This window comes from Dermacentor silvarum, chromosome 11 (genome assembly GCF_013339745.2).
Source record: "Dermacentor silvarum isolate Dsil-2018 chromosome 11, BIME_Dsil_1.4, whole genome shotgun sequence".
Lineage (NCBI taxonomy): Eukaryota > Metazoa > Arthropoda > Arachnida > Ixodida > Ixodidae > Dermacentor > Dermacentor silvarum.
The window spans coordinates 80,664,638-80,687,826 of NC_051164.1; the positions used below are offsets into that span (position 1 = coordinate 80,664,638).

The 23,189-nt window shown below is 47.6% G+C and overlaps 2 protein-coding genes across 2 annotated transcripts; both read right to left on the bottom strand.

The window, feature by feature from the left end:
- Nucleotides 1–8,455: 8,455 nt before the first annotated feature.
- LOC119432699 (desumoylating isopeptidase 1) lies at nt 8,456–8,989 on the bottom strand. The gene has a single exon (XM_037699856.1). It carries the CDS (start codon nt 8,987–8,989, stop codon nt 8,456–8,458), a length of 534 nt encoding a protein of 177 aa, XP_037555784.1.
- Nucleotides 8,990–13,381: 4,392 nt separating this feature from the next.
- Nucleotides 13,382–17,952, bottom strand: LOC119433116 (uncharacterized). Its single transcript, XM_037700259.2, has one exon. It carries the CDS (start codon nt 16,910–16,912, stop codon nt 15,440–15,442), a length of 1,473 nt encoding a protein of 490 aa, XP_037556187.1. The 5' UTR covers nt 16,913–17,952; the 3' UTR covers nt 13,382–15,439.
- Nucleotides 17,953–23,189: the final 5,237 nt, after the last annotated feature.

Sequence of the window (23,189 nt, forward strand, 5' to 3'; positions counted from 1 at the left end):
TTGGATGGTTTTCCTTCACGAATGGCTCATACCTACTATAGGGGATTGGCCCATAATGATGATGATGATGATGATCCTCTGTACAAATGGCACATACCCACCGTGGGGGATCGGCCAAGAATTGAATCAGCGCTCCGTTGCCTCGTCACTTGGTTCCATGCCACGTGTCACTGTCTGCTTCTTTCTTTTCTTCTGGCGCCGCTGTGATGAATGTCACCGCAATGAACAACAACGACAACAACGACAACAACGACAACGACGACGACGACGACGACGACGACGACGACGACGACGACGACGACAACAACAACAACAACAACAACAACAACAACAACAACAACAACAACAACAACAACAACAACAACAACAACAACAACAACAAAGTTTAACAGACTCGGCCATCGCGCCCCGTATAGCGCCTCGGCGCTTGCGCTCGGCAGGAGTAGAGACCCAAGTACTGCACGTGTGCGTCATGTATACTGCTCGCTGCATGAGTTCATTTCATACGACGCCTTCGCCCTATCACTTTTGCGGTTATGCGCGAGTCGTCGTCAGATGATAAGTGTAGATCAGCCGTGATGTAAAGCGCCTGCACTGCTACGTAATACGGCTAATCCATACTTGTCAGGCAGCGGGGGTCGATTCGCTAGACGATACTGTGGTGCGTCTGATTGAGCGAACGATCATTGCGGCGTGTAAAATGACAAGTACTACACTCAACACTGTCTGGAGGCCAGGCTATAGCCTAAGCGCCGAGGAGGTAGTTGCCGCGATGATGCAATGCTGTCTGAAGCTCAGGTGTGCTATTAAAATGAAGACTTGCGTGTATTGATATTGGAACCTTTAGTAAACCCCTTATTGCAACGCCCTCGGGTTTTTCCGGGGCCATTTTTAATGAAGAAAGAAACTCTGGACGCGCTCTACGAGGTTTGTCGCCTTTGTTTTGCTACACCAACCGCTAACGCTGGCGAATTGGACATATGAATACACAGGGGGCCAATGCACGCACACGCATTCTTTACTCAACGTGACACCCGGTCTCAAGTTTCCAATATGAAGCTTCTTCATCTTGAGGAATCAAGGCCCATACGATAAGTGGTTTATGTCACCCTGGCCCTCTTATCTCTGCTCGGCCCTTTCGGAGCTAAAATATCGTTACCGAGCACTGTCGGCATCTAATCGCAGGCACAGAGGTACGACGGCATGTCTCTCAATCATATATCCTTATCGCAGTGGCCGCTGGGAATCACCCCTGAAAGCGCAGCGTCTATCCGTGCTCGAAATTTGGCACTGTCATGCGTCGGTGGCACGAAAGTTAGGAGAAACGCAGATAGTAAATTAGGTGAAAAAGATAAAAATAAAAGAAATTTGTGGAGCTTTACAACGACCTAAATTCAGAAATCAAGAAAGAAAGAAAGATCTTTAGTGTCAGAGGTAGCTGCGTGAGAAGAACATAGATTATCAAATTTTCGTAACAAGGTGAGGCATGTGTCTGCGGCGTAAAAGGAAAACAAAAAAGAAAGAACAAAGCGGAGCTAACTCAGCGCATTGTAAGGCATTGCCACTATACTCAGGAAGTTTGAACCGCGAGAAACGGTAATTAGAACGCTGATTAGAACGGTAAGTGGACAGCAGTGTAATCAGCCAAGGGATGATGCGAAAAATTTGTGGAAAAAATGTCGGGAAGAGTTGGGAACCGGGTGGTAAACAGGCATAGATAGCTTTGATAAAGCAGGGATGACCAGAACGCTAGAAATCTATAGTTCATCATCATCATCATCATCATCATCATCATCATCATCGGAATCATCATCAGCCTATATTTATGTCCCACTACAGAATGAAGGCCTCTCCCTGCGATCTCCAGTTACCCCTGTCTTGCGCTAGCTGATTGCAACTTGCGCCTTCAAACTTCCTAATTTAAATTCTATACTATAGTTATAGCAAAACATAATTGCCTCAAGCAGGTTAGGTTCGAAGTGAAGGCCATTATTGATCATCATCATCTTCGGCATGATTCTGAGGGGTGATGAATGAGAGCTTCTAGTCTCAAAGTTCCTAAGTGATTACAGGGGTGAGACAAATTTGATGCTTCATTTATTCTATCGGCGATTGGTTTTCGGAAACCCACGCACAAATACAGAGATGCCTTGTATAAGTTCTGCCATGTTAAGGCAGTTTAAGCTTAATAGGATCGGAGCGTGCTTTCACGGATGTGCAGCGACCTTTCACTATATTTTCAGTATCTACTAGGAGGGAAAACATCAGACAACGTAAAGAATTATTTGAAAAAAAGAAGGAAAACGAAACAGAGCACACACGTCAGCATGGAAGCAGCCTAAAGGTAATGCAATGAGAGATGTAACGGGAAAAGATAGGCATATGTTTTTTAAAAGATAGGAAGACGGCAATGTGAATTAAAAAAGCAAAGGCGGGTAAATGATATTTTTGTGTAGAGTAACAGGAAAAGCAGAATAGGAAACTAAAATGATCGCATACGTCTACGTGCTACCGATGATCCTTATGACGGCTAAAACTTTGCAGCCTCAAGCTGCCGTCTAGTATTCGTGGCAAAGAGCGTTGCATAGCCTCCGAGAGCATACTGCGCGACAGGTGTACATGTAATCTCGAAGGCCATGCTCTTTGTTCCCTTGGCAGCATTGTCCTCCGCTAGATGGCAAAACTAGTCCATCTCTTGCACGCAGGAAGTAAAAATTATCTCCCGATTCTTTTCTTACTCCGTTTATCCTTGCCTTTCGCGCATTCCTATCGATCAGGCTGAACCAGCGCTCGACGGCTCGACAGATTTCGCGACGGTGGCGTCTCTTTTGGGAACATCGTCAAGCATAATCGTAATCATTTTCCCGCCTTGTCGACAGGCGGCGCGAGCTCTCAGTTAGCAATTTAGTCACCTTCGAATTTAAAAGAAATTTGAAGTATTTGAAGATCATCATCATCATCATCCTCATCATCATGAGAACATATCACTTTTTTAATTAAGTGGACTACATAGCCAGAAGCTATATGTATTACAAGATTACCAGTATAAAATGCGACTTCTAAGAACGGCTATTTCAGATTAATGTCGTCAGTTCCAATGAAAAGGAGGATTTCTACCTGTTTTTTTTTTTTTTTTTTTTTGCGCTTACCTTTTTTTTTTTTTTTACACGCTGTCGTGCTGGCCGTCGTCAATCATAGCTTCTTAAACAGCGCGTCACAGTTTTATTAGCAAATCAGCAGGAAATATTCACAAAGTAAAAATAAATAGGCAAAGCAAATCCCTGATGTCTGTCGATGTAAGAGGAGCTTTCTTAACTTTTGAGAACGGTGCATGTAAACACAGCGCCACCAGTGGACGCTGGGGATACCGAGCTGATGCTTTTCACGGCAATCCCGTGGGTGCTGCCATTTTTTGATCAGGTGGTGATGCGTCCATTGCTTGCCTCAGCCGCCTCCGTTGCATCGGTATTTACAATGGATGTGCACGACGCCGGCGCGGCTCAGCAAACCTCCTATTTGGCGGATATCCTGGACGGCGATTGGGTGGACGACACGAAGCTTTGTCCACAGTTTCAGAGGACATTGTTAGCGCTTTCGGTGCTCTTTACGCCTTGTCCAAGGAGCGGGAGCACCGTGTACTGTGATTGTACTATAAGGAGGGTGGTTTTGTGGTGGTGAGCCGGGCGATGTATAATTCACGGGCTCATGAAGCCATTTCGTTAACTTTCGAGGGCAACGAGGACATTGCACTTAAGAAAGTACAAAATGAAGCAAAGAAACTATGTAAAGTTTCAGACTAGATGGCTTATCCCGGTCTATCGAAAAGAGCACTTAGGGGGAATTCGACTTCTTTTCAGCAAAGACACACAAGCCGCAATGTCCCCTTCGAGGGATCGTGTCAGAGAATGCATCCTGGCAGAAATATGTAGCGAAGTTTTTACAAAAGTACTTGAAGCTCTTGCCAATCGACGACCCATTCTGAAGACGGGGTGGAATTCTTTAAAGACTGGCAAGACAGGAACCTTGTTGCTTTTTCTATTGACTTAAAAGACCCGTACTATTCTCTCCCGCAGAATGACTTGATGAAATGTGTTACTGATTGCATTGACACGTTTGGAGCAGTTTGATTTCGAAGCGCTTCCGGTATGACTTGCGACAATTTTCTAGAACTTCTTAGTTTTTACGTTAACTCGACTTACGCGACTTGGGAAGGAAGTGTTGTTCAACAAAAAGATGGCCTATGCATCAGGTCGTATATTGGCCACTGCTTAAGTGAATTGTATCTAGCCAACCATGACCAGGTTCTTGACGAGCGCCTGATGAATAACAGCGATGTAGTGAAAGTGTTCAGATTTGTCGACGATTTTTAAATTATTTTTGATAACGAATCGGGTAATTTTAACTCGCTGGTATCAAAAACCCTAACCACGTTTACTGAAGTGTTGTCCCCTTTGTCGTTGATGCATGAAGTCCCCGTAGGCAATTTCACAAGGTTTTTAGACTTGGGATTGTACTTCTCGCCCCAAAAGGTCTGCTGGAATTATCAGCCGAGAGGCAATAAGTCAGTCCTACCATTTTCTTCCGCTCATTCAAAACTTGTAAAACTGGCAATAGTAACATCTTGTTTTAATAATTCTCTCATGAAGTCATGTGGCCACAAAGGGGTCGCGGAGGGCTTGAGCAGGAAGTATAAAAACGCATGAAAGGGAAGGAGTAACACTACTAGAGCAAATAAAGTAGCTGTGGTACCATACAGTCATTGTATCTCGCATAACTTCAGAAGAATATCGGGAAAATCGGGGGTGGACGTGGTTTTCTCTGCCCCTGAGCGTGTACAGAAGCTATGCAAGCAGGTTAATTCAGAGAATAACCAGACGAACGCATTGTTCGACTCTACATCACCAAGAATTTGTACCCTGCACTCGTAACGTTGTCTATGCCATCCCGCTTTCGTGCAAAAGAGCGTATGTTGGTCAAACTGGCCGATGCATCAATGAGAGACTAAAAGAGCATCAATATAACGTCACCAGAGTAATCTCGGGCCATTTGGGCATTCATTGCCGAGACTGCAGTGGCTGCAAGCCCATGTTTAAAGATACTTCTGTTTTTGTATAGGGCTCATAGCAGGACGACAAGGGAGATTGTGGAGGCCTATGAAATTGCAAAATTAGGAGAAAAGTGCGTGAGTAAGCCTTCAGTGTAGCTATCTGAAAAAGAGATACGATTCGTAGGTTTATCGCTTCAATTATTGCAGTGTCTGTTTTAATCATGCCTTACACGTGTGTACGGTTCATCGATATGCGCCACTGAATGTTTCCTTTATGTCCTTTTTACCTTGTTTGTTTCCGCTCGTTCGGTGTATATTTATCAGCGCGTGAGAAAATAAAATCTGTAGTTGAAAGTATAGCGCTGTCTCTGTGTGTCTCTTTCTACGTCCTCGTTCAGTCGCGCTCACACATTCTATCATGGATTTTAACCAACTAGCCCGCCAACGTGTTTTAACTAAACGCGGGGCTAGAAATGCATTCCTAGCTGTCCAAGCTTGCAGCTTATGAATTAAATCAGGATCAACGTGTTTTGCTCTTCCTTCATTTTTAGACAAACACTTTGAAACAGTGGCTCGTCATGTTTCTGACTCAATAAAGTTACTCGGTGTCGCCCCTATCTGATCGTTCGCAGGTGTGCTCAGTTGCCATAGATTTGTTGTTGCTGGGTACATGGCTTGGAACGTGGATCTTCTGCACTTGGTGATAGCATGTAGCAAATGTGTATTATCGCTAGTCACTCGCTTACTCTGCGGACCACCACGAAACGTACAGCTTCGAACATTCGTGTGTAGTCCCTGTAGCCGACCGTAACCCATGCTTCGGCGCATTGATTCAAGTGCGCGCCCATTCACTTATTCTTGATACATTGTAGATATAGTCGGCTTATGTTTGAGTGTGAGATGAGGTGGATGTGTGCAGATAAAGCGCAAGAAACTTACTATGCCAGGAAGCGGCGCTTCTCCCTTTGTCACTATGTAACGATCGGTATACTCACTCTTGCCGACGTTCCAGCGTTGAAGCCCTTACGTTGGAGGTTAGCGATACAACGCTGTTCGAAGAGTCACTATTTTTATCCTCTAGGAGCGCCATCAATTAGCGAAAGGCCGGTAACAAAGGCAGTCTACTTACGTAGCAGATGTCCGTGGACCTGGTCATTTATTACATTCCTTAATGTGCCAGCGACTATTTTTGCAGCCGACTACAGCACACCTCTTCCCTCTACTGTTCCACATTTTGAAGCCCGATTAGAGCACAGTGCGTTAGCGAACACCCAGTTGTGTTTCCGTCAGCTAATCGCACAGTAGAAGGGCAGAAGCGGCGACGGTTTCGTATGCGTGCGCTTTGATTGAGGCAACGTGTGACGCGCTGCGGAAAGCGCCATCTCGTTTTTCTAGAGCAAACTGCTCCGAGAAAAGGGTCTATACGGTGAAAGCGAGAGCCCTTGCGAAAGCGAGAGCTCACCGGGAATGAAAAAAAGTGCCGGCTGCCACGCGATCTAAATATCGCGCTCGAATCGCTGGCAGTGTATACAACAATGTACAGAGCGCTTTATTTGCACATTACAACGTGCCCATGGTTTCGGGTCGTTTCTTCTTGTTGCACAGCTACCTGAATCTTCCTGGGGACATTATTCATAACTCAGAAAAAATGGTCTTCTGCCGTCTCCTTTATATACGACTGGTGACGTCAACTGGCGTCAAGCTGGCGAAAAAAGTGGCAACAGCAAAGGTGCTGCCATGTTGCTGCGACTCATTCTTGTATACGCCAAAATTTTCAGAATATTATGCAAGAAAAAGCGTTTATGCGTGTCACGTACTTTTGGACCAAGTGTAAACTTCACTCCTACATTTTTCAGGAAGATCGAATGGCTATTTATAAAATATTGATGTAAAATTTACCGTGCGTGAAAGGATGCGTTTGCAGGCACCTGATCGCTGTAGATGGTGTCACCATACTGACGGAGGCCCAGTGACCGCGTTGATTGCGCGTATCGCTTGAATCGCATCTCATCGTCTGCGCCAGCGCGCCTGTAGAGTATAGCAACATGGCGGCACCCATCGTGGCGGCACCGATTTCAATGCATGGACGCTATTGGGAGCTTTTCCTCTAGAGTTGCACGCGTCATAAATCACGTACTTGAACTAAGCACACATGTAGCGCCCTACACTTAAACAGACGAAACAGCCGACTCAGGACTGATTAAATGTTCATGAAAGTTAAGGGTGGTGCTAAAAAGGATGCAATATAAGGGGTCGAAATGTATCTTGTCGCGCGATTTCCAGGATTTGAGGGGAGCGCGGCATCCTCTCGTTAATGTGAGCACGTGCAGTAGAATAGAGGGTTGATGAAAGATACTTCAGAAACTATCTGCAGAAACGGCAGTAAGTTAATTGGCTGAGAAAACTTCGAATACATAGCTAAGTAAATAAATATCGAGCCTCTGGTGCTAAAAAGAAATTATGGGGTTTTACGCGCCAAAACCACGATCTCGAAATCGAAGTACACGGGTGTTTTATTCGCATTTCGCTCCCATCTAAATGCGCTGTTTTCGTCGAGATGCCCACCCGGGGACTATGATAACTAAAAGAAACAGACAGCTTCTGTAGTTACGGCACGAGGTTCAGAACCTTTTCGGACACGTCACTGTAGCTTACGCGCAGAAGGTGATGTAAAGCCACCAGCGAGAGGGAAATTTGTTGCCCGCTGACATCCGACTGCAATAACTGCGCAATTTTCGTACTATTCCGCATGCGTATAGCATCTGGTTTCACATATTCGACTGCTGATCGACCTGTTAGGATCGACTCTCCAGGTTAGGATAAATTTACAGGAAGTGCTGAACATGTCACAATTTAAACACTGCGGCCGATTGTGGACAATGTTTCTAGGTTGTCCAAAGCGAAACTGTTGGCGAGGAAATTGAAATAGTTGACGACGTCACGATGGAGCCTAAACAAGCGTTTATAGAATGTTGGTGACGAGTGTTTACAGAAAATCTAGAAAGACATTGCAACTCGATTTCGGGGGTCAATTGTTGACACAGTAGTACAAGAGTGTCCAAAGAAAAGTGTTAGCAAATTCATATAGCAAGATTACAGAAAATATATGGACACGTTACAAATTAAGGCATTTTACAACAAGTCTAACTGAAAATGTTCCTAGTTGTTAGAACGTTGACAAAGTTAATAAACAGGTTTCAAATGAAAGCTGGTGGTCATTTGTTGATAGGATGTACTAGGGAGTCGTTAGGAAGCAGAACGAATATTCGAAAAAAAATTAAATGAACTGCTGGTGGGCTCAAGAAACTACGGTCTAAAAAAAAAAAAGAACTAAACGCTGCTAGCTGCTAGAAACTTTTACAAGCGATCATCATCCGTTCATGCATCAAGAGTGTCTCTCCTGGCGTTCTACCTTTTCGAATTTTGTCCGCCTAGAGAATCCAGTCCCGGCGCCTTATCGACCACGATCGAGAGGCGCTCAAAGAAAGGCACCAGCGTGCTGGCCAGTGGGGTGCGCAGGAACTCGTCGGGGAGTTCCAGGATTTCTCGCGGAATAGACTTGCCGGTCAGGAACAAGGCGACGTCTTGCGAGAAGTTGTTGCAGTTGTGGCGGAGCAGGTCGTACGTGCTGCCCTTGTAGCTGTACTCGCCCAGTTGCTGAATGTAATCTACGAAGACGTCGTGAGGCAGCTCCGAGCGACCGAGGCTTATGACCTTGTCCGGTTCCTGGAGGTCCGTCCTTCCCGCCGGACAGCTGTCGATGCCCATGGAGCCGAAGAAGTATTCCGTGCCGTGGACGACGATACTGGTGTGCCACATGCCGGGCAGCTCGTTTCCGAGGAGAGCGGGAGAGAGTTCCTTGGCGAGTCCAATGGACAGGTCGTACACGTAGAGCTGGACTTCGAAGCCGGACTCGGCGTAAACATTCGATGCGTTCGCCATGTCGCCGACGCTCCTGGTGAGCAGAAGAAATGTGGTGGCTGCTTGGGCGTTGCGAGGCAATACACGCTGCACTAGACACCCAATTATGCTGCCTTCAGCACGGCGAAAGCTCGGGATTCTTGCCTCAGTCTTGCCTCGGCCTCGTCTTTGTTGGTTTGGCGCCACGCTGTCTGCTTTTTCCTAGTATGACGGCGCTGGGAAGAATGTGACGCGCTTCTGGGTGTTTCTGCGGTATTCCCAACCATGCGCGAAAATGTTACACTCTTGCCGATTACCCCACCTAGCGCCTTGGCGCTGCGGCTCGCCTGGAGTCGAGACTTACGCAGTGCGCGTGTACTTCCTATCTTGCTTGCTGGCATGACTGTTCGTTCGCATCCGATCCTTCGCCTGATCGACTTTGCAGTTACGCGCGAGCCGTCGCTAGCTGATAAGTGCGGCTGAGCCGTGACGTAACGCGGCTGCTACTGCGAGAGACCGCTGAGTCATACTTGCCAGGCATTGGTGGACCTCGCAGAACTCGTCAAACGACACTGCGGCACATCGGACCGAGCGAACAATCATTTCCGCGTGTAATATTGGACGCACATGCGCACTGCGTGGGTCTCGAGGTCAGGCTATAGCCGCGCCGAGATGCTAGGTGGCGCGATGGTGCAATTCTGTCTAGAATTCTGTCTGGCGGGCTATCAGAAGGAAGACTTGTTTGCATTCATGCTGTAACCTTTAGTAACCCTCCTGCTATAATACTCTCGGGCAGAGCGGGGTAATTCTTAAATAATGGGAGAAATAGCAATTTGGCACGCGCTCGCAGAGGTCCCGCCGCTATCAAAGCGATAGCGTTCAGGGTTCCGTGTCGCAGAAAATCCGGTGTCGGCGTCGGCGGCCCGTGAGCGAAAATATATTTAGGTATATGTATATACCACGCCTTGCTATATCACATGCGGTACATTCGGGTTATACTGCCACACCATTCTATCACTAAAGTTGATCATACCTTGTCCAACATTCTTGACAAAGTTATTCCTCGGAATTTTGAGAATTGACAGCGCTTTGAAAAATACAAGCAAATGCCATGAAACAAAACACCGACAGCGCATGCCTTTTATGTTTATTCTTCTCAGACTGAAATATTAAAAGTGCGAAACAATGACAGAAACCTGAAAATTATGCAATTTTTTTTTCGGCGCGACGTGCGTTACCTCCGGGATCGGCCCACTCAAGAGGCCGCGTTTCTACCAGGAAGCTTGCCTTCGTGCATAGGTATGTTCGCCGCCAGCGTTTCCCAGTAAACATTACGGTTACATAAGCTGCAGTTGCCGGGAAGCGTGAGAATCAGTCAGGGATCTTTGAATACTAAGCTTAAGCGTCCTCCAAGCTTTTTTACCCCCGACATGCAGTTCGTCAGCAATTCGAATTGGTATAACGGGGGCTAAATCGACAGAATGGATACGGACTCGTTACTCAGCTTGGTATACTATGCGTCGAATCTCCAAAAGTGGAGATCTTGCAGAATGAAGGGGCTGTACTCTATAGAAAGTGGCGGGTCCCATCCACTGAGTGGCGTATGTCACCCGGGCTACTTCACTCCAGAGCGCCTGGGACGGGCCGTTGGTGCTCCTTTTGTCGGACCCACTTCACTCCAGAAGAATCGACAATGCCTGCGCCGTCAAGACGTTCAACCACTTCACTCTGCTCGGCGCTTTCTGAGCTAGAAATCTCGTAACCAATCATTGTCAGCGTCTACTGCGAAGGCACAGATGTTGAGGCATGTCTCTCAGTCAAAGCCTCATCGCATTGGCTGCAGGGAGGCACCGTTGAAACGCCGCGTTACCGTGGTCGAAAGGTGGCGCTGTCATGAGTCGGTGGCACGAAAGTTAGAGAGAAATAGGTACAAAAATGTCCTAATTGCTCCACAAGCATAGCAATTAAGAAATCGGGAAATGTAATTAAAAAAAATAAATACTGCAACCTCGACTTGGGGTTTTAGCAGAGCGGATCGAGTTACATTTGTTGGGGATTTCCGAATTGGCAAGCAACTCTAACAATAAAAGAAGTACATGGACGAGAAGTACATAATTTGGCAATGCAACACAATGCTTCACTGGAACCAGTGAAGCATTGAACTTGCATCACATTGAACTTGTTGGATTACACAGAGTGTCTAGATTTTTTGTGCCATTACAATACATACAGTACATCAAATTTTCGCAACAGGGTGGAGCATGTGCTTGGTGCGTAAAAAATCCGGTGTCGCATTGTAATGGATCAAATGGAGCATTGTAACGTCGCATTGTAATCCGCATTGTAATAGGTTGCAAAGATATTCAGCAAGCCAGAACTGTAGGAAACCTTAATGAGAACGTTGATAAGAACGTTAAGTGGGCAGCGGTGGAGATCAGCCTGGTTACGATGCGAATATTGATTGGGAAAAGTTGACAACTGGACTGTCACGGGCATAAGATAAAGCAGCGATAGCCAGAATGCTAGATTACTGCGTTTAGGATAACACATATTTAGCTCACGCAGGTTAGGAGGCTGTTAGAAGCGGATGTCATTAGCGATGGTCGTCAGCATCGGCAATGTTCTCAGTGGTTTCGAATATGAGCTTCGAGTCAGAGCTAGCTAATTGATTACAGTGGTAAATATAAATTTCGTGGTTCAGTTATTCTAACGACCGGAAATTTTCTGAAGCACCATGCACAAATACACAAATGTCCAGCAGAAGTTATGCCACCATGTTGGGTCCGGTGAACCTTGATAGGATTGCTAATGCATGTTTCTGGGTGTGCAGTGGTCTGCTGCCATCTTTCCAGTGTTAACTTATGGGAGAAAACCTATAGAATAGCGTAAAAGGTGAAAAAAAAAAGCGCAAGCATAGAAGCAGCCTAAATGTTATGGAGTGAGCGGTGAGACGGGAAATGATAAACGCATGTTAAGATGTAGGAAGACGGCGCTGTGAATTAAAAGAGTAAACACTGGTACGTGATATTTTATTTGAGACTAAGAAGAAATTCAGAATCAGAAAGAAAGTTCTAAAATGATCGCATACCTCTATGTGCTACCGATGTTTCTCATGACAGCTAAATGCTTGCAGCCCCCAAGGTGCTGTCTAGTATTCATGGTACATAGCGTCGCATGACCTCCGAGAGTGCGCGACCCGACGCGCGTGTAATCTCGAAGGCTATGCTCTGTGTCCCTTGGTTGTATTGCTTTCCATGAGATGGCAGGACTAGACCGCCGCCTCATGCATGGAGGAAGGAAATGTATTTCTTATACTTTTCTTCCTTCAATGCGCCTTGTCTTTCGCACATTCCTATCGATCAGGCTGTCCAAGCTGTCTACGACGGATTGTGCAACAGTGGCGTCTCCTTGCGGGAAGCGCGTCATCGATAATAGTAATCACCTCTTTCAAATGCCGACAGGCGGCATGAGTGCTCATGGAGCGGTTTAGTCACCTTAGAATTTGAAAATACTACTACTACTACTACTACTACTACTACTACTACTACTACTACTACTACTACTAAAAATAATAATAATAACGAAGTGTTTAAGGATGACGATGATCATCATCATTATGAAACTACTTTGCTTTCCTTAAGTTAGTAGGTGGAATTAAGAGTACTTTGCCTCGGGCTGTACATATTACGAAATCAACAGAAAAAAAAAAAAATGCCACTTCTAACAACGGTTATTTCAGGGCCCATGTTGTCAGGTCCACGGAAAGAGAGGATTTACTCGCAGTTTCTTTTTTTTTTTTCTCTTTACGTTTACGTTTTATTGCGATAGGACACTCTAGGCGAATTTTCGTAGTTGTCATCGCCGTGATGTTCTGTATAAATTCAAAGTGCCATAAGATCTTATCGCACCTCGCACGCTGTATATATGCTGTAGGTGTAGGTTTTTTGTTACCTGAGGTATTCCGAGGTGGCGCCATTCACAACTCGGAGATAAGGGTCTTCTGCTGTGCCTTTTGTACATTTGTGATGGTGTCAATTGCCTGTTTCTGATTGGTTTGTAGTCCGGAGTACCCTTTTCGAGTTCTTTGAGAAAAGCAACTGCTCCTGCCACTGCCGGAAGAACGGGTGCTGACGGTTTTCCGCACGCTTAAGTTGCTTGCTACCATGCGCCATAAATCACGTGCGGAAACTGAGAGCACACGCAGTGCACAACCTTTAGTCAAATTACACAGTCGACAAGGGCTGATTGCATATTTTGAGTTAATCAGCATGCATAATGGGTGCGGGCTAATCGGCCCGAATCCCGTTTGGGTGCGCGCATGCATAATGGGTGCGCGCTCCCGAATGCCCGTTTTCCACGACATTCGGGAGCGCGGCGTTTTGACGTCAGTATGCACATGCGCAGTCAAAAGAGCTTAGATGAAATATGCTCCCCAAACTGCAGAAACTAATACCCGTGGTACACGGGCGTTTGGAAGGCCTTCCAACCGATAGTCCGTTGACTCAAAGGTCAAGTTTGAGCTGCTGCACGGGCGGTTTCGAAGGCCGCTGAGTCAGTATTCTATCGAGTCAACTGAGCACCCTGCAACTCTACGAGAAACCCCGATGGCCTTTGAGCAACGGAAGCAGGAACGGCGCGAATGTGCCCTCTCGTTCATAGTGTGCTCATGAGAAACATACTACGTAGTATGTTTACGTAGTATGTTTCTCTATGGTGTGCTCGTGCTTACGCTTAGAAAGAAAAACAAAAATCAAACCAAAATGCCCTAAAAAATTTATAAACAATGTATACACACTTTATTAAAATGTCGAAACAAAAATGAAAGAAACTTTCGTGCTTTTAAGTGGATTGAATATTATTTAACTTTTGGTGACATGATGATGATGAAAACATTTTATTGACAGGAAAAGGAGAGGGGAGTTAGGGGAAGGGTGGTCGGATCCTTATTCCGGGATTCCGCTGGCTAAGGCCGCCGCCCTGGCTCTTTTGCACGAGGGCTTGCTGGTGACATGGAAACAAAAAATTCCGCAGCGCCACACCGTTTTTGCGAGAAACGCCTGAACCACTCAACGGCCTTTCAAGAGTGCCGTGTAACAGCGCCTCAACTCCTTTGAGTCGACAGAGTTGAGGTTAGAAAAATACAGAAACAGCACGACACAGGACATGTAACGAGCACAGGACAGGGCGCAGATTAACAACCAAATGCTTTATTTCCAGAAGCGGCAGATAAAGAGATCATTGAAGGCCACACGAAAGAAAGAAAGAAAGAAAGAAAGAAAGAAAGAAAGAAAGAAGAAAGAAAGAAAGAAAAAGAGAAAGAAGGAGAAGGATAAGCGTTAGCCACGAAGATAATCCAGTTCTTTTGTTGACAGCGTGAGGGACGCAGAACTGACCGCATGCGTCGCCACTTGTGAATAAAAAGTCTCGAAGATCTCACGTGCGCGCTGTTCACGATATTTTCTAATTATTTTGCACTCTTCAAAGATTGGGCTGCAACCGCACATGTTACAGTGGGTAGCCAGATGACTGTACGGGTTACCTTTTAGTGAAGCAGCATGCTCGCGCAGGCGATCGTTGATGCGTCTCTCCGTTCACCCTATATAGCAACGGTTACATGTGAGCGGGATTCTACATACGAGCTGCGTTGTACAATCAATGAACTTGCGAGCATGCTTCTTAGAGCAGTTTTTTCGCGCGACAGTATCTACCCCGTTGACTATTTTGCCCAACGCGCTCAGTTTGTTAGGGGCATTGCACATAACCCTCACTCCTGACTTAGCCGCAATTTTCGTAATGTTATGGGAAACACGGTGTACATATGGAATGACAGCAATCCTAGATTTCGAAGGCCGTGACTGCAGAGTTTGTTTTCCTGTATTCTTTAACTCTTTCACCAGGTCACCAGCAACGCTGCACAACACGGTGTAGTCGGGTAGCCTGCTAATTTTAGTCGGCTGGCCTGTGTTGAAAAGCTCTGTTCAACAGAGTGCTCCCACGAACGCGTGAGAGCGGCTCGCAAACATGCCTTAGTGATGCCTCTTTTTAACAGTTTGGAGTGTGCGGACGAAAACGGGAGAAGCCCTTTCTTTAAGCGAGGAGAGCAGCACACATGACGGGGCTTAAAAACAATTTCAGTGTCTAAAAACCTTAAACTGTCATTGATTGGCTGCTCCGTTGTCGATACAAAATCCTTAATTAGTTGTGGTGTTTCGAAGGTCGTCAACTGGAAGGCCTTTAAAGTTTGCCCGTGTGACACGGGTGTAACTCAGCTACGAAAACAAAAGTTTCCCTTTGTTTGGCGGTTCATGTTACTTGGCTTGGCCCCTCGTTATCGAAATCATAGGACGGCCGAAGTTCGTGTATGATCGAGAGCCACATAAAGCAGACAACTTTGAGTAAAATGCTTGCGCTGTGTTTGATGGTGTATAGTACACAGCGCCCGCGCAGTTTCCTTTTTATTACAGAATATGTGCCGTGTATGGAAACGTCCCATCATTGCTGTCGTGTTGGTGCGGAGGTCGAAATCCTACTGCGAATCTGACGGACCAGCTTCTTGACACGCTCAGAAGAGCCGGACAGTTTCTGCAAGTACGGCGTGATCTTCTGGACCTTGGCGGACACGTCATTGTAGCTGACACGCAGAAGGCGATGTAAAGCCGCCAAGCAGCGGTAGACCTGCTCTTCGCTGACATCGCCCTGCAAGAACTGCGTGATCGCCGTCGACAGCTCCTCGGCAGCGCCATCGAACAGCTCCCTAGCGGTGAGGTTGAAGACGAGCGCGGCGCCGAGCTCGTGTGCGATAAGTCGGTCGCTGAGTAGCCCGTGGACAACGGCGCGGACGGTGGCTTTAGCGTTGCTGCATACCCGGCCGGTGTTGTCTTGCCACTCGGTTATGTACAGCAGCCACTCGCAGCTGGCCACTTGGCTGCACAGGTTGCAGAGCAACTTGAGCACTTCATCCTGCTCCTGCGGAGGAAGCGTCGCGATTCGGTTTACGTAGCTCATGATAACGTGCTTTCTGCGGTCCTGGTGCAAGAAGAGGATGACGTCCTTGGTTAAAGCCACCGCCTGGAGCACGCGCAGTAATGACAGCCGCACTGCGGACTTCACGTCGCGCGACGTCAGCAGCTTTTCTAACAGGTCGAGCAGCTCGGGGCCCAGCGCCCAAGCGTTGTTGCCAGTGACGACGTACTCGCGGAGCAGGTCCAGCTGCGACCGCTCGTTTTTGGTGATGGCGGTTGTTTTCAGGTGTCCTTGGAGTTCCCTGAAAGCGGCGCTGCCGTCGACCTGAGGGTAGAAGATGGGTTGGTCGTCGCCGCTTTGATCCTCGCGCTTTTCATCCCGTCCTGCATTAGGACTCGTCTCTTGTGGCGCTCTACAGTGAGCCAAGCGGGGCTGTAGGCGGCGAAAGCCTCCTGAGGAGGGCGAGCTCTCCCTGCTTTCGTGTGCTCCGCGTGGAGAACCCTGTTCCCACACCTTATTAATTCGACTCGAGAAACGCTCAAAGAGAGTCACCAGAGCGCTGCCAAGTGACTTGAACAGGAACTCGTCGAGGGGTTCCAGGATCTCTGCCGGAATGGAATTGCCCGTCAAGCACAAGGCGACGTCTTGCGAGAAGTTGTTGGAGTTGTGGCGGAACAGGTTGTACGTGCTTTCCTTGTAGGTGGACTCTCCCAGTTCGCGGATGTACTTCAAGCAGGCGTCAGGAGGCAGTTCCGTGCGACCGAGGCTGATGACCCGGTTCGGTTTCCGGAGGGCCGTCTTTCCCGGCGAACAGCTGCCGATCCCCGTCGGACCAAAGAAGCATTCCGTGCCGTGGACGACTATACTCGTTTGCCATACGTCGGGCAGCTGCTTTCCGACGAGGGCGGGATAAAGTTCTTCGGCGATTCCTTTGGACAGGTCGTACACGTACAGCTGTACTTCGAAGCTGGACTTTGCATTATCGCCCGATGCGTCCGCCATGTCGCCGACGCTGGTGGTCACCTGAAGAAATCCGGCGATCTGGTGGCTACTTCGTTGCCTCGACGCAGTTAGCGTTGCAGGAGACGCCTATGTAAGGAGTCTTCAACACGGGAAAATCTCGGGCTTAATTCCGATGAGTCACGAATGGCGACAGGCTCGACGCTCACCTCAACATGGGCTTTTCAAATGCCTCGGTTTTCTTTGTTCGGTCCCACTGCCTGCTTCTTTCTGTGGCGGCGCTGGTAAGAACGTCAAACGCTTATGGCTGGTATTGGCCGTACCTATACTGCGGTAAGCAAGAAATAACGGAGCCTTGCGAGCACAAGCCGAATTAAAGTCCCTATATAAGAAAAGTACCGCCATCTACTCTTTCCTCCGCCGCCTCCTCTCCTAAAGCGCTTGCTTTTTTCTTTACTTTTTGCCTGCGAAAGCCAAGTCGACGGTGGCGCGCCTAGAAAGTCCACGTTGAAGTTTTCATGCCGGGCGCGCGCCGCCGCCACCGCCGGCGACTGCGGCTGCGCAGAGGACTTTCAACATGGCTCTGAGGCGGAAAAAAAGAAAATATAAAGAAGTGAAAAGCGCGCGCTATCATCGTCCAATCGGAGATACAGGAGAGAGGGAAGCGGCGTTTATCAAAGGATGGCGGTACTTTTCTTATATAGGGATTTTAAGCCGAATTGCATCATCGCGCCACCTAGCGCTCGCGCTTGGGGTCGCCTGGAGTCGAGACCTAGGCAATGCGCATGTACAGTTCCAGCAGAAAAAGATTACCACGAGTGACTGGCGGCCGGAACGGCACATTCCGTTTTTCAAAGCAGTGGGGGCCGTGATGAAAGCGTGTCGCGATATTGCCGCTCTTTTTCCGCGGCGACTGTACGTCATATATTGTTCGCTGGAATGACCGTTCCTTTCATCCGTTGCTTTGCCCCCAGCGATAAGCGTGACTCAGTCGAGACCTAGCACGGCCTCTACAGTGAGATAACGCTAAGCCCTGGTGTGGCGTAGGCGTGACACTTACAAAATGGCGCTGATGGCAACCGTAAGGTAAAGCCCCTATATTTATAAAAGTAGCGCCATTCTTAGATCTTGCCGCCACCGCGCTCGGCGCTTCCTCCTCGCCCTCTCTTAGCCGCCTCCTGTCGCCCCAGCCTCCTCCGCTCCCCCATTGGCCATCCGTGTCACGTGGAAGTTCTCGCGCTGTATATTTTTTTTCTTTCCAGCGTTTGCCATTCTCGGGCCTGTGCGACGAAAGTGCTGTACGCACAAACGGATCAAACGTGTTAACATTCGTTGTGATGGCATGCTGCTGCGCCTTAAGTTGCCGGAACCGACAAGGCGAGGGCAAAAGGCTTCCATCCGGCGTGCGCAAACGCTTGCTGCGATATTTGCGCCGTCTCGCATCGTCGCGTTGCTAGGCATTATTAAGACGATTTGCTTTCGTAACGTGATGTGGACTTGACGTTTTGTCGCAGAAACTGAAATCGAAGCAATAAACTTCACGTTCTCGATAAAGCAAAACATTTTTGCTCCTCATTCAATGTAAAGCAGGCATCTCAAAGCGCAAAAATATGCCTGCCGAAAACGCCTCTCGGAGGGGGGGGCGGGGGGGGGGGGGAGGTTTGCTACATTAGCCAGAGGGCGTGGCTCTAAGATGTGAAATGATTTGCACTATACTGGCATCATCACGCATTTTTTTTACCTTGGGACAACAGAAGCAACCCACCAGTGATGAAGAGCGCACGTTTTGTACCGCATTATCATTGTCTTGTAAATTGCAATTGACTCAGCCCTTCTTTACTGCCTGAGAAGTGGTAAAATTTCAGAGTAAAAACTGCTGTCAATATCAGCGTAAAATAACGGTAAAATACTGATAGCGCTGCGCGCGCCACATGTGGCCGTTCGCACGACGCAAGTGCCGGCACCGCCATTTCCCGTTCACATCGTTTCTTAGTCGCACCGCGTGATGATACGTGATGAAACTATAAGGCACCGGCCTTGCATACATTATTTGCATACTTTAAAAGAACGCCGTTGTCATAGCTCCTAAGCATGCCAAAAGTCGTTAATTTAAATTACAATAAGAATGCAGCAGTCAGAAGTGCTAACATTCACAAGGAGTTTGTGATGTTAAACAAATGTTATTTCAAATAAACGCTTCCGTTAAGGAAATGAGAGCTCGGATTGAAACACAAGTGCAAACAACACCCGAGAGCGGTGCGAACGCTATGCGCACGGATCACGAACAACATAATTTCATGGCCCAAAACAACGGCGAAAATGTGGTGATACACACGCCTCTCGGCCGCCATTGCATATAGCCGCTCAGTGGAATATTTCGCGCGGCTCTTCGCACCACAAATTATGGCGGCGAGTATCTGAAATGGCGGCTAAGCGCAACTTCACGCAACGTCACGCAACGTCAAAACGATGTTTACGAAATTGCCTTTCCTGGGATGCTACTCGCGTCATAATCCTACAGCCAAAACAACGTGGCGGCTATCTCAGAACGCCACCCCATATTAGCGAAACTTCAGATGCATTGCAGGAGTTATTACGCACTACCGTTTGCTTTCCTTTTTTTTTTAAGCGCTAGACCAATGTCAGTTGAAACGATTCTCGCATGTCGTCGACAGAAGACAACGCAGCTGAAGGCAACGAAGGGACTCCTTAGATTTTTAAAAGAAACGGACTTAGACGAGCGGCTGTGACAGTGATGTCCCGTACCACGCAAGAGTGACGGACTGTGACTGACGATGTGTGTGGTGTGCTATGTGCTCTCTCTCTCCTCCCCCTCTTTCATCCCCCCCCAATCTCGCTCCCATGTGTAGGGTAGCAAACCGGTTGTGCTAAACTGGTTAACCTCCCTGCCTTTCCTTCTCCACTCTTTCCTTCCTTCTTCCTTTAAGCGCTTACGTCGCAATATAGCCCCATGTAGCTACCAAAGACCACAAGAAGGCTTTTTTTTAAAGTGCAGAAACGCTTCTTGCAAGGCTTTCGTTTCCAGGTACAAATTGAAAAAAAAAATGAAGAGAGAGAGAAAGGACGTGTTCATTCCAGAGCCAATCAGAAAGCTAACATGGCGGATAATGGCGGCCATGCAGTCGCCATGCGTGTCGAGAATAGAGCCTCTTGTCAGGCAGACGTTACTGTGGGACTGAAATGCGTCGAACAGAGCGAACGATCATCAGTGTGTAATACTGACGGACATGCGCAATGCGGGGGTCTTGAGAACGCGTAACGCCAAGGAGCTGGATGACACTATGATGCAATTCTGTCTGGATCGCTGGTGTGCTATAAAAATGAAGGTTGGTTTGCATTAATGTTGTAACCTTTACCAAATCTCCGGCTGTAAGGTCCTCTGGAAGAGGTCGGTCGCTCGAAGAGGTCGGTCGCTTTGACTCACGACTTAGTTTGCAACTCGAGTTGGTAACGGTGGTGAATTCGACAAGATGACTACGCAGTGAGCTAACGCACGCTCATGCATTCTTTCCTCAACCTGACATTGTGCCTCGCATCTCCAAACTTAAAGCGCCCTGATCTTGCAGAATCAAGATGCTTTATTAGGCAGTGGCGGGCCCCTCTGAGTCGTGACCTACATTGCAAACTAACTTGCACCCTTACAGGTGATTAGTCTTTAACTCGCACCCCTGCACCCCTTACAGATGTAAGGACGTGGATTATAGATTAATTTGCACCCTTGAAGACCCTTAAATGTGTCATTAGGTTTACAGTGATATATGCCACCCCGGCCACTGCACTCTGCGCGGCACTTCCTGAGCTAAAATCTCGTAACCGCGCACATTCAGTGCTTGCCCGAAAGCATGGTTATGAAGACATGTCTATCGATCAAATCCCCATCGCAGTGATCAACGGGAACTTCCACTGTTGAAGCACTGTGTCTACTGCAAGAGAGAGAAACAAACAAACAAACAAACAAACAAACAAACAAACAAACAAACAAACAAACAAACAAACAAACAAACAAACAAACAAACAAACAAACAAACAAACAAACGGACGGACGGACGGACGGACGGACGGACGGACGGACGGACGGACGGACGGACGGACGGACGGACGGACGGACGGACGGACGGACGGACGAACGAACGAACGAACGAACGAACGAACGAACGAACGAACGAACGAACGAACGAACGAACGAACGAACGAACGAACGAACGAACGAACGAACGAACGAACGAACGAACGAACGAACGAACGAACGAACGAACGAACGAACGAACGAACGAACGAACGAACGAACGAACGAACGAACGAACGAACGAACGAACGAACGAACGAACGAACGAACGAACGAACGAACGAACGAACGAACGAACGAACGAACGAACGAACGAACGAACGAACCGACCGAACGAACGAACCGAACGAACGAACGAACGAACGAACGAACGAACGAACGAACGAACGAACGAACGAACGAACGAACGAACGAACGAACGCAACGAACGAACGAACGAACGAACGAACGAACGAACGAACGAACGAACGAACGAACGAACGAACGAACGAACGAACGAACGACGAACGAACGAACGAACGAACGAACGAACGACCGAACGAACGAAGAACGAACGAACGAACGAACGAACGAACGAACGAAACGAACGACGAACGAACGAACGAACGAACGAACGAACGAACGAACGAACGACCGAACGAACGAACGAACGAACGAACGAACGACGAACGAGCGAGCGAACGAACGACGACGAACGAACGAACAACGAACGAACGAACGAACGAACGAACTGAAACGAACGAACGAACGAACGAACGAACGAACGAACGAACGAACGAACGAACGAACGAACGAACGACGAACGAACGAACGAACAACGAACGAACCGAACGAACGAACGAACGAACGAACGACACGAACGAACGACGAACGAACGAACGAACGAACGAACGAACGAACGAACGAGCGAACGAACGAGCAAGCGAGCAAGCGAGCAAGCAAGCAAGCAAGCTTGTCCATGAACCTTTGCAAGGAAGGCGAAGGAGATATCTGGAAAAGAATTTGACAACGCAGTAAGGTAGGACCTTCATTTTTACGCCTGAGCCAGCTGCCTCAGAATAAAGTACGGGAGCCAATATTTGCCCCAGTATGAGGCATGGGTCTAATGCACAACGACAATCTGAACACAACTCGGCCCAGTGTAATGGGATGCTAAGACCAGCAAAAAGCGCACACTTCCACTTTGCAGAAAGGCCGGAGTTCAAAGCTGACGGGATAGTTAACTGTACAGCGGTGGGAGACCAGCAAGGTACGATTCGAATATTAGTGGATAAAGCCAGCAAAAAGTTTGGGACAGAATGAACATTACAAGTTAAGCAGCGATAAAATACTAAATTACAGCGGTTAAATAGCAACGCATAAGTAACTCACGCAGGCTAGGTAAGTATTTGTCGCTACCCCGATTTAAATGAGATGTAACTAGCGATAATTATCGTCATCATCGTCATCATGATGAACTCTGTTCTGCGGAGGTATGGTGGCTATAGCCACCGTAGCAGAGGGGTGAAAAGGTTTCGTGTCGAAGCTTGCTAGTGAATACGGGTGTAAATATAAATCCGATGGTTTCTTTTTCACAGGGCACATCACAGGGTGCAGCGGCTTTTCACCACGTTTTCAGTATTTGGTTATGGGATAAAGCAATAAGTGACGCAACTGGAAATCATAGAAACATATATATTCTGGAGTTTTACGTGCCGAAACAACGGTATGGTTATGAGGCGCACCGTAGTGAGGAGACTCCGGATTAATTTTGACCACCTGGTGGTGAAAACGTGCACCCAATGTATCGTCATCACCATCGTCGTCATCAGCCTATATTTATGTTCACTGCAGGACGAAGGACTCTCCCTGCGATCTCCAATTACCCCTGTCTCGCGCTAGTTGATTCCAACTTGCGAACAAATGGTGCAACAGAAGGTCCCCGGACGAGATAATGCTAGTAGCGGACAATGCAAGAGATTTACAGAGGTTTGCGAATATATGTGGCAACGCAGCGACAAATCTTGGCCTTAAGTTTAGCACAGAGAAATCGGGATTATGATCTTTAATGAAGAGACGAGTAACTACGTGGTGTCAATTCAACAGCAAGTCATACAATATAAGTCAAGCAATATAAGTACCTCGGCGTACACATAAACGAAGGAAAGAATTACTCAAGCAACCACCAAGATAATCTGAAAATAAATGGGAAGCGGAATGCAGCAATAATGAAACACAGGGCACTGTGGGGCC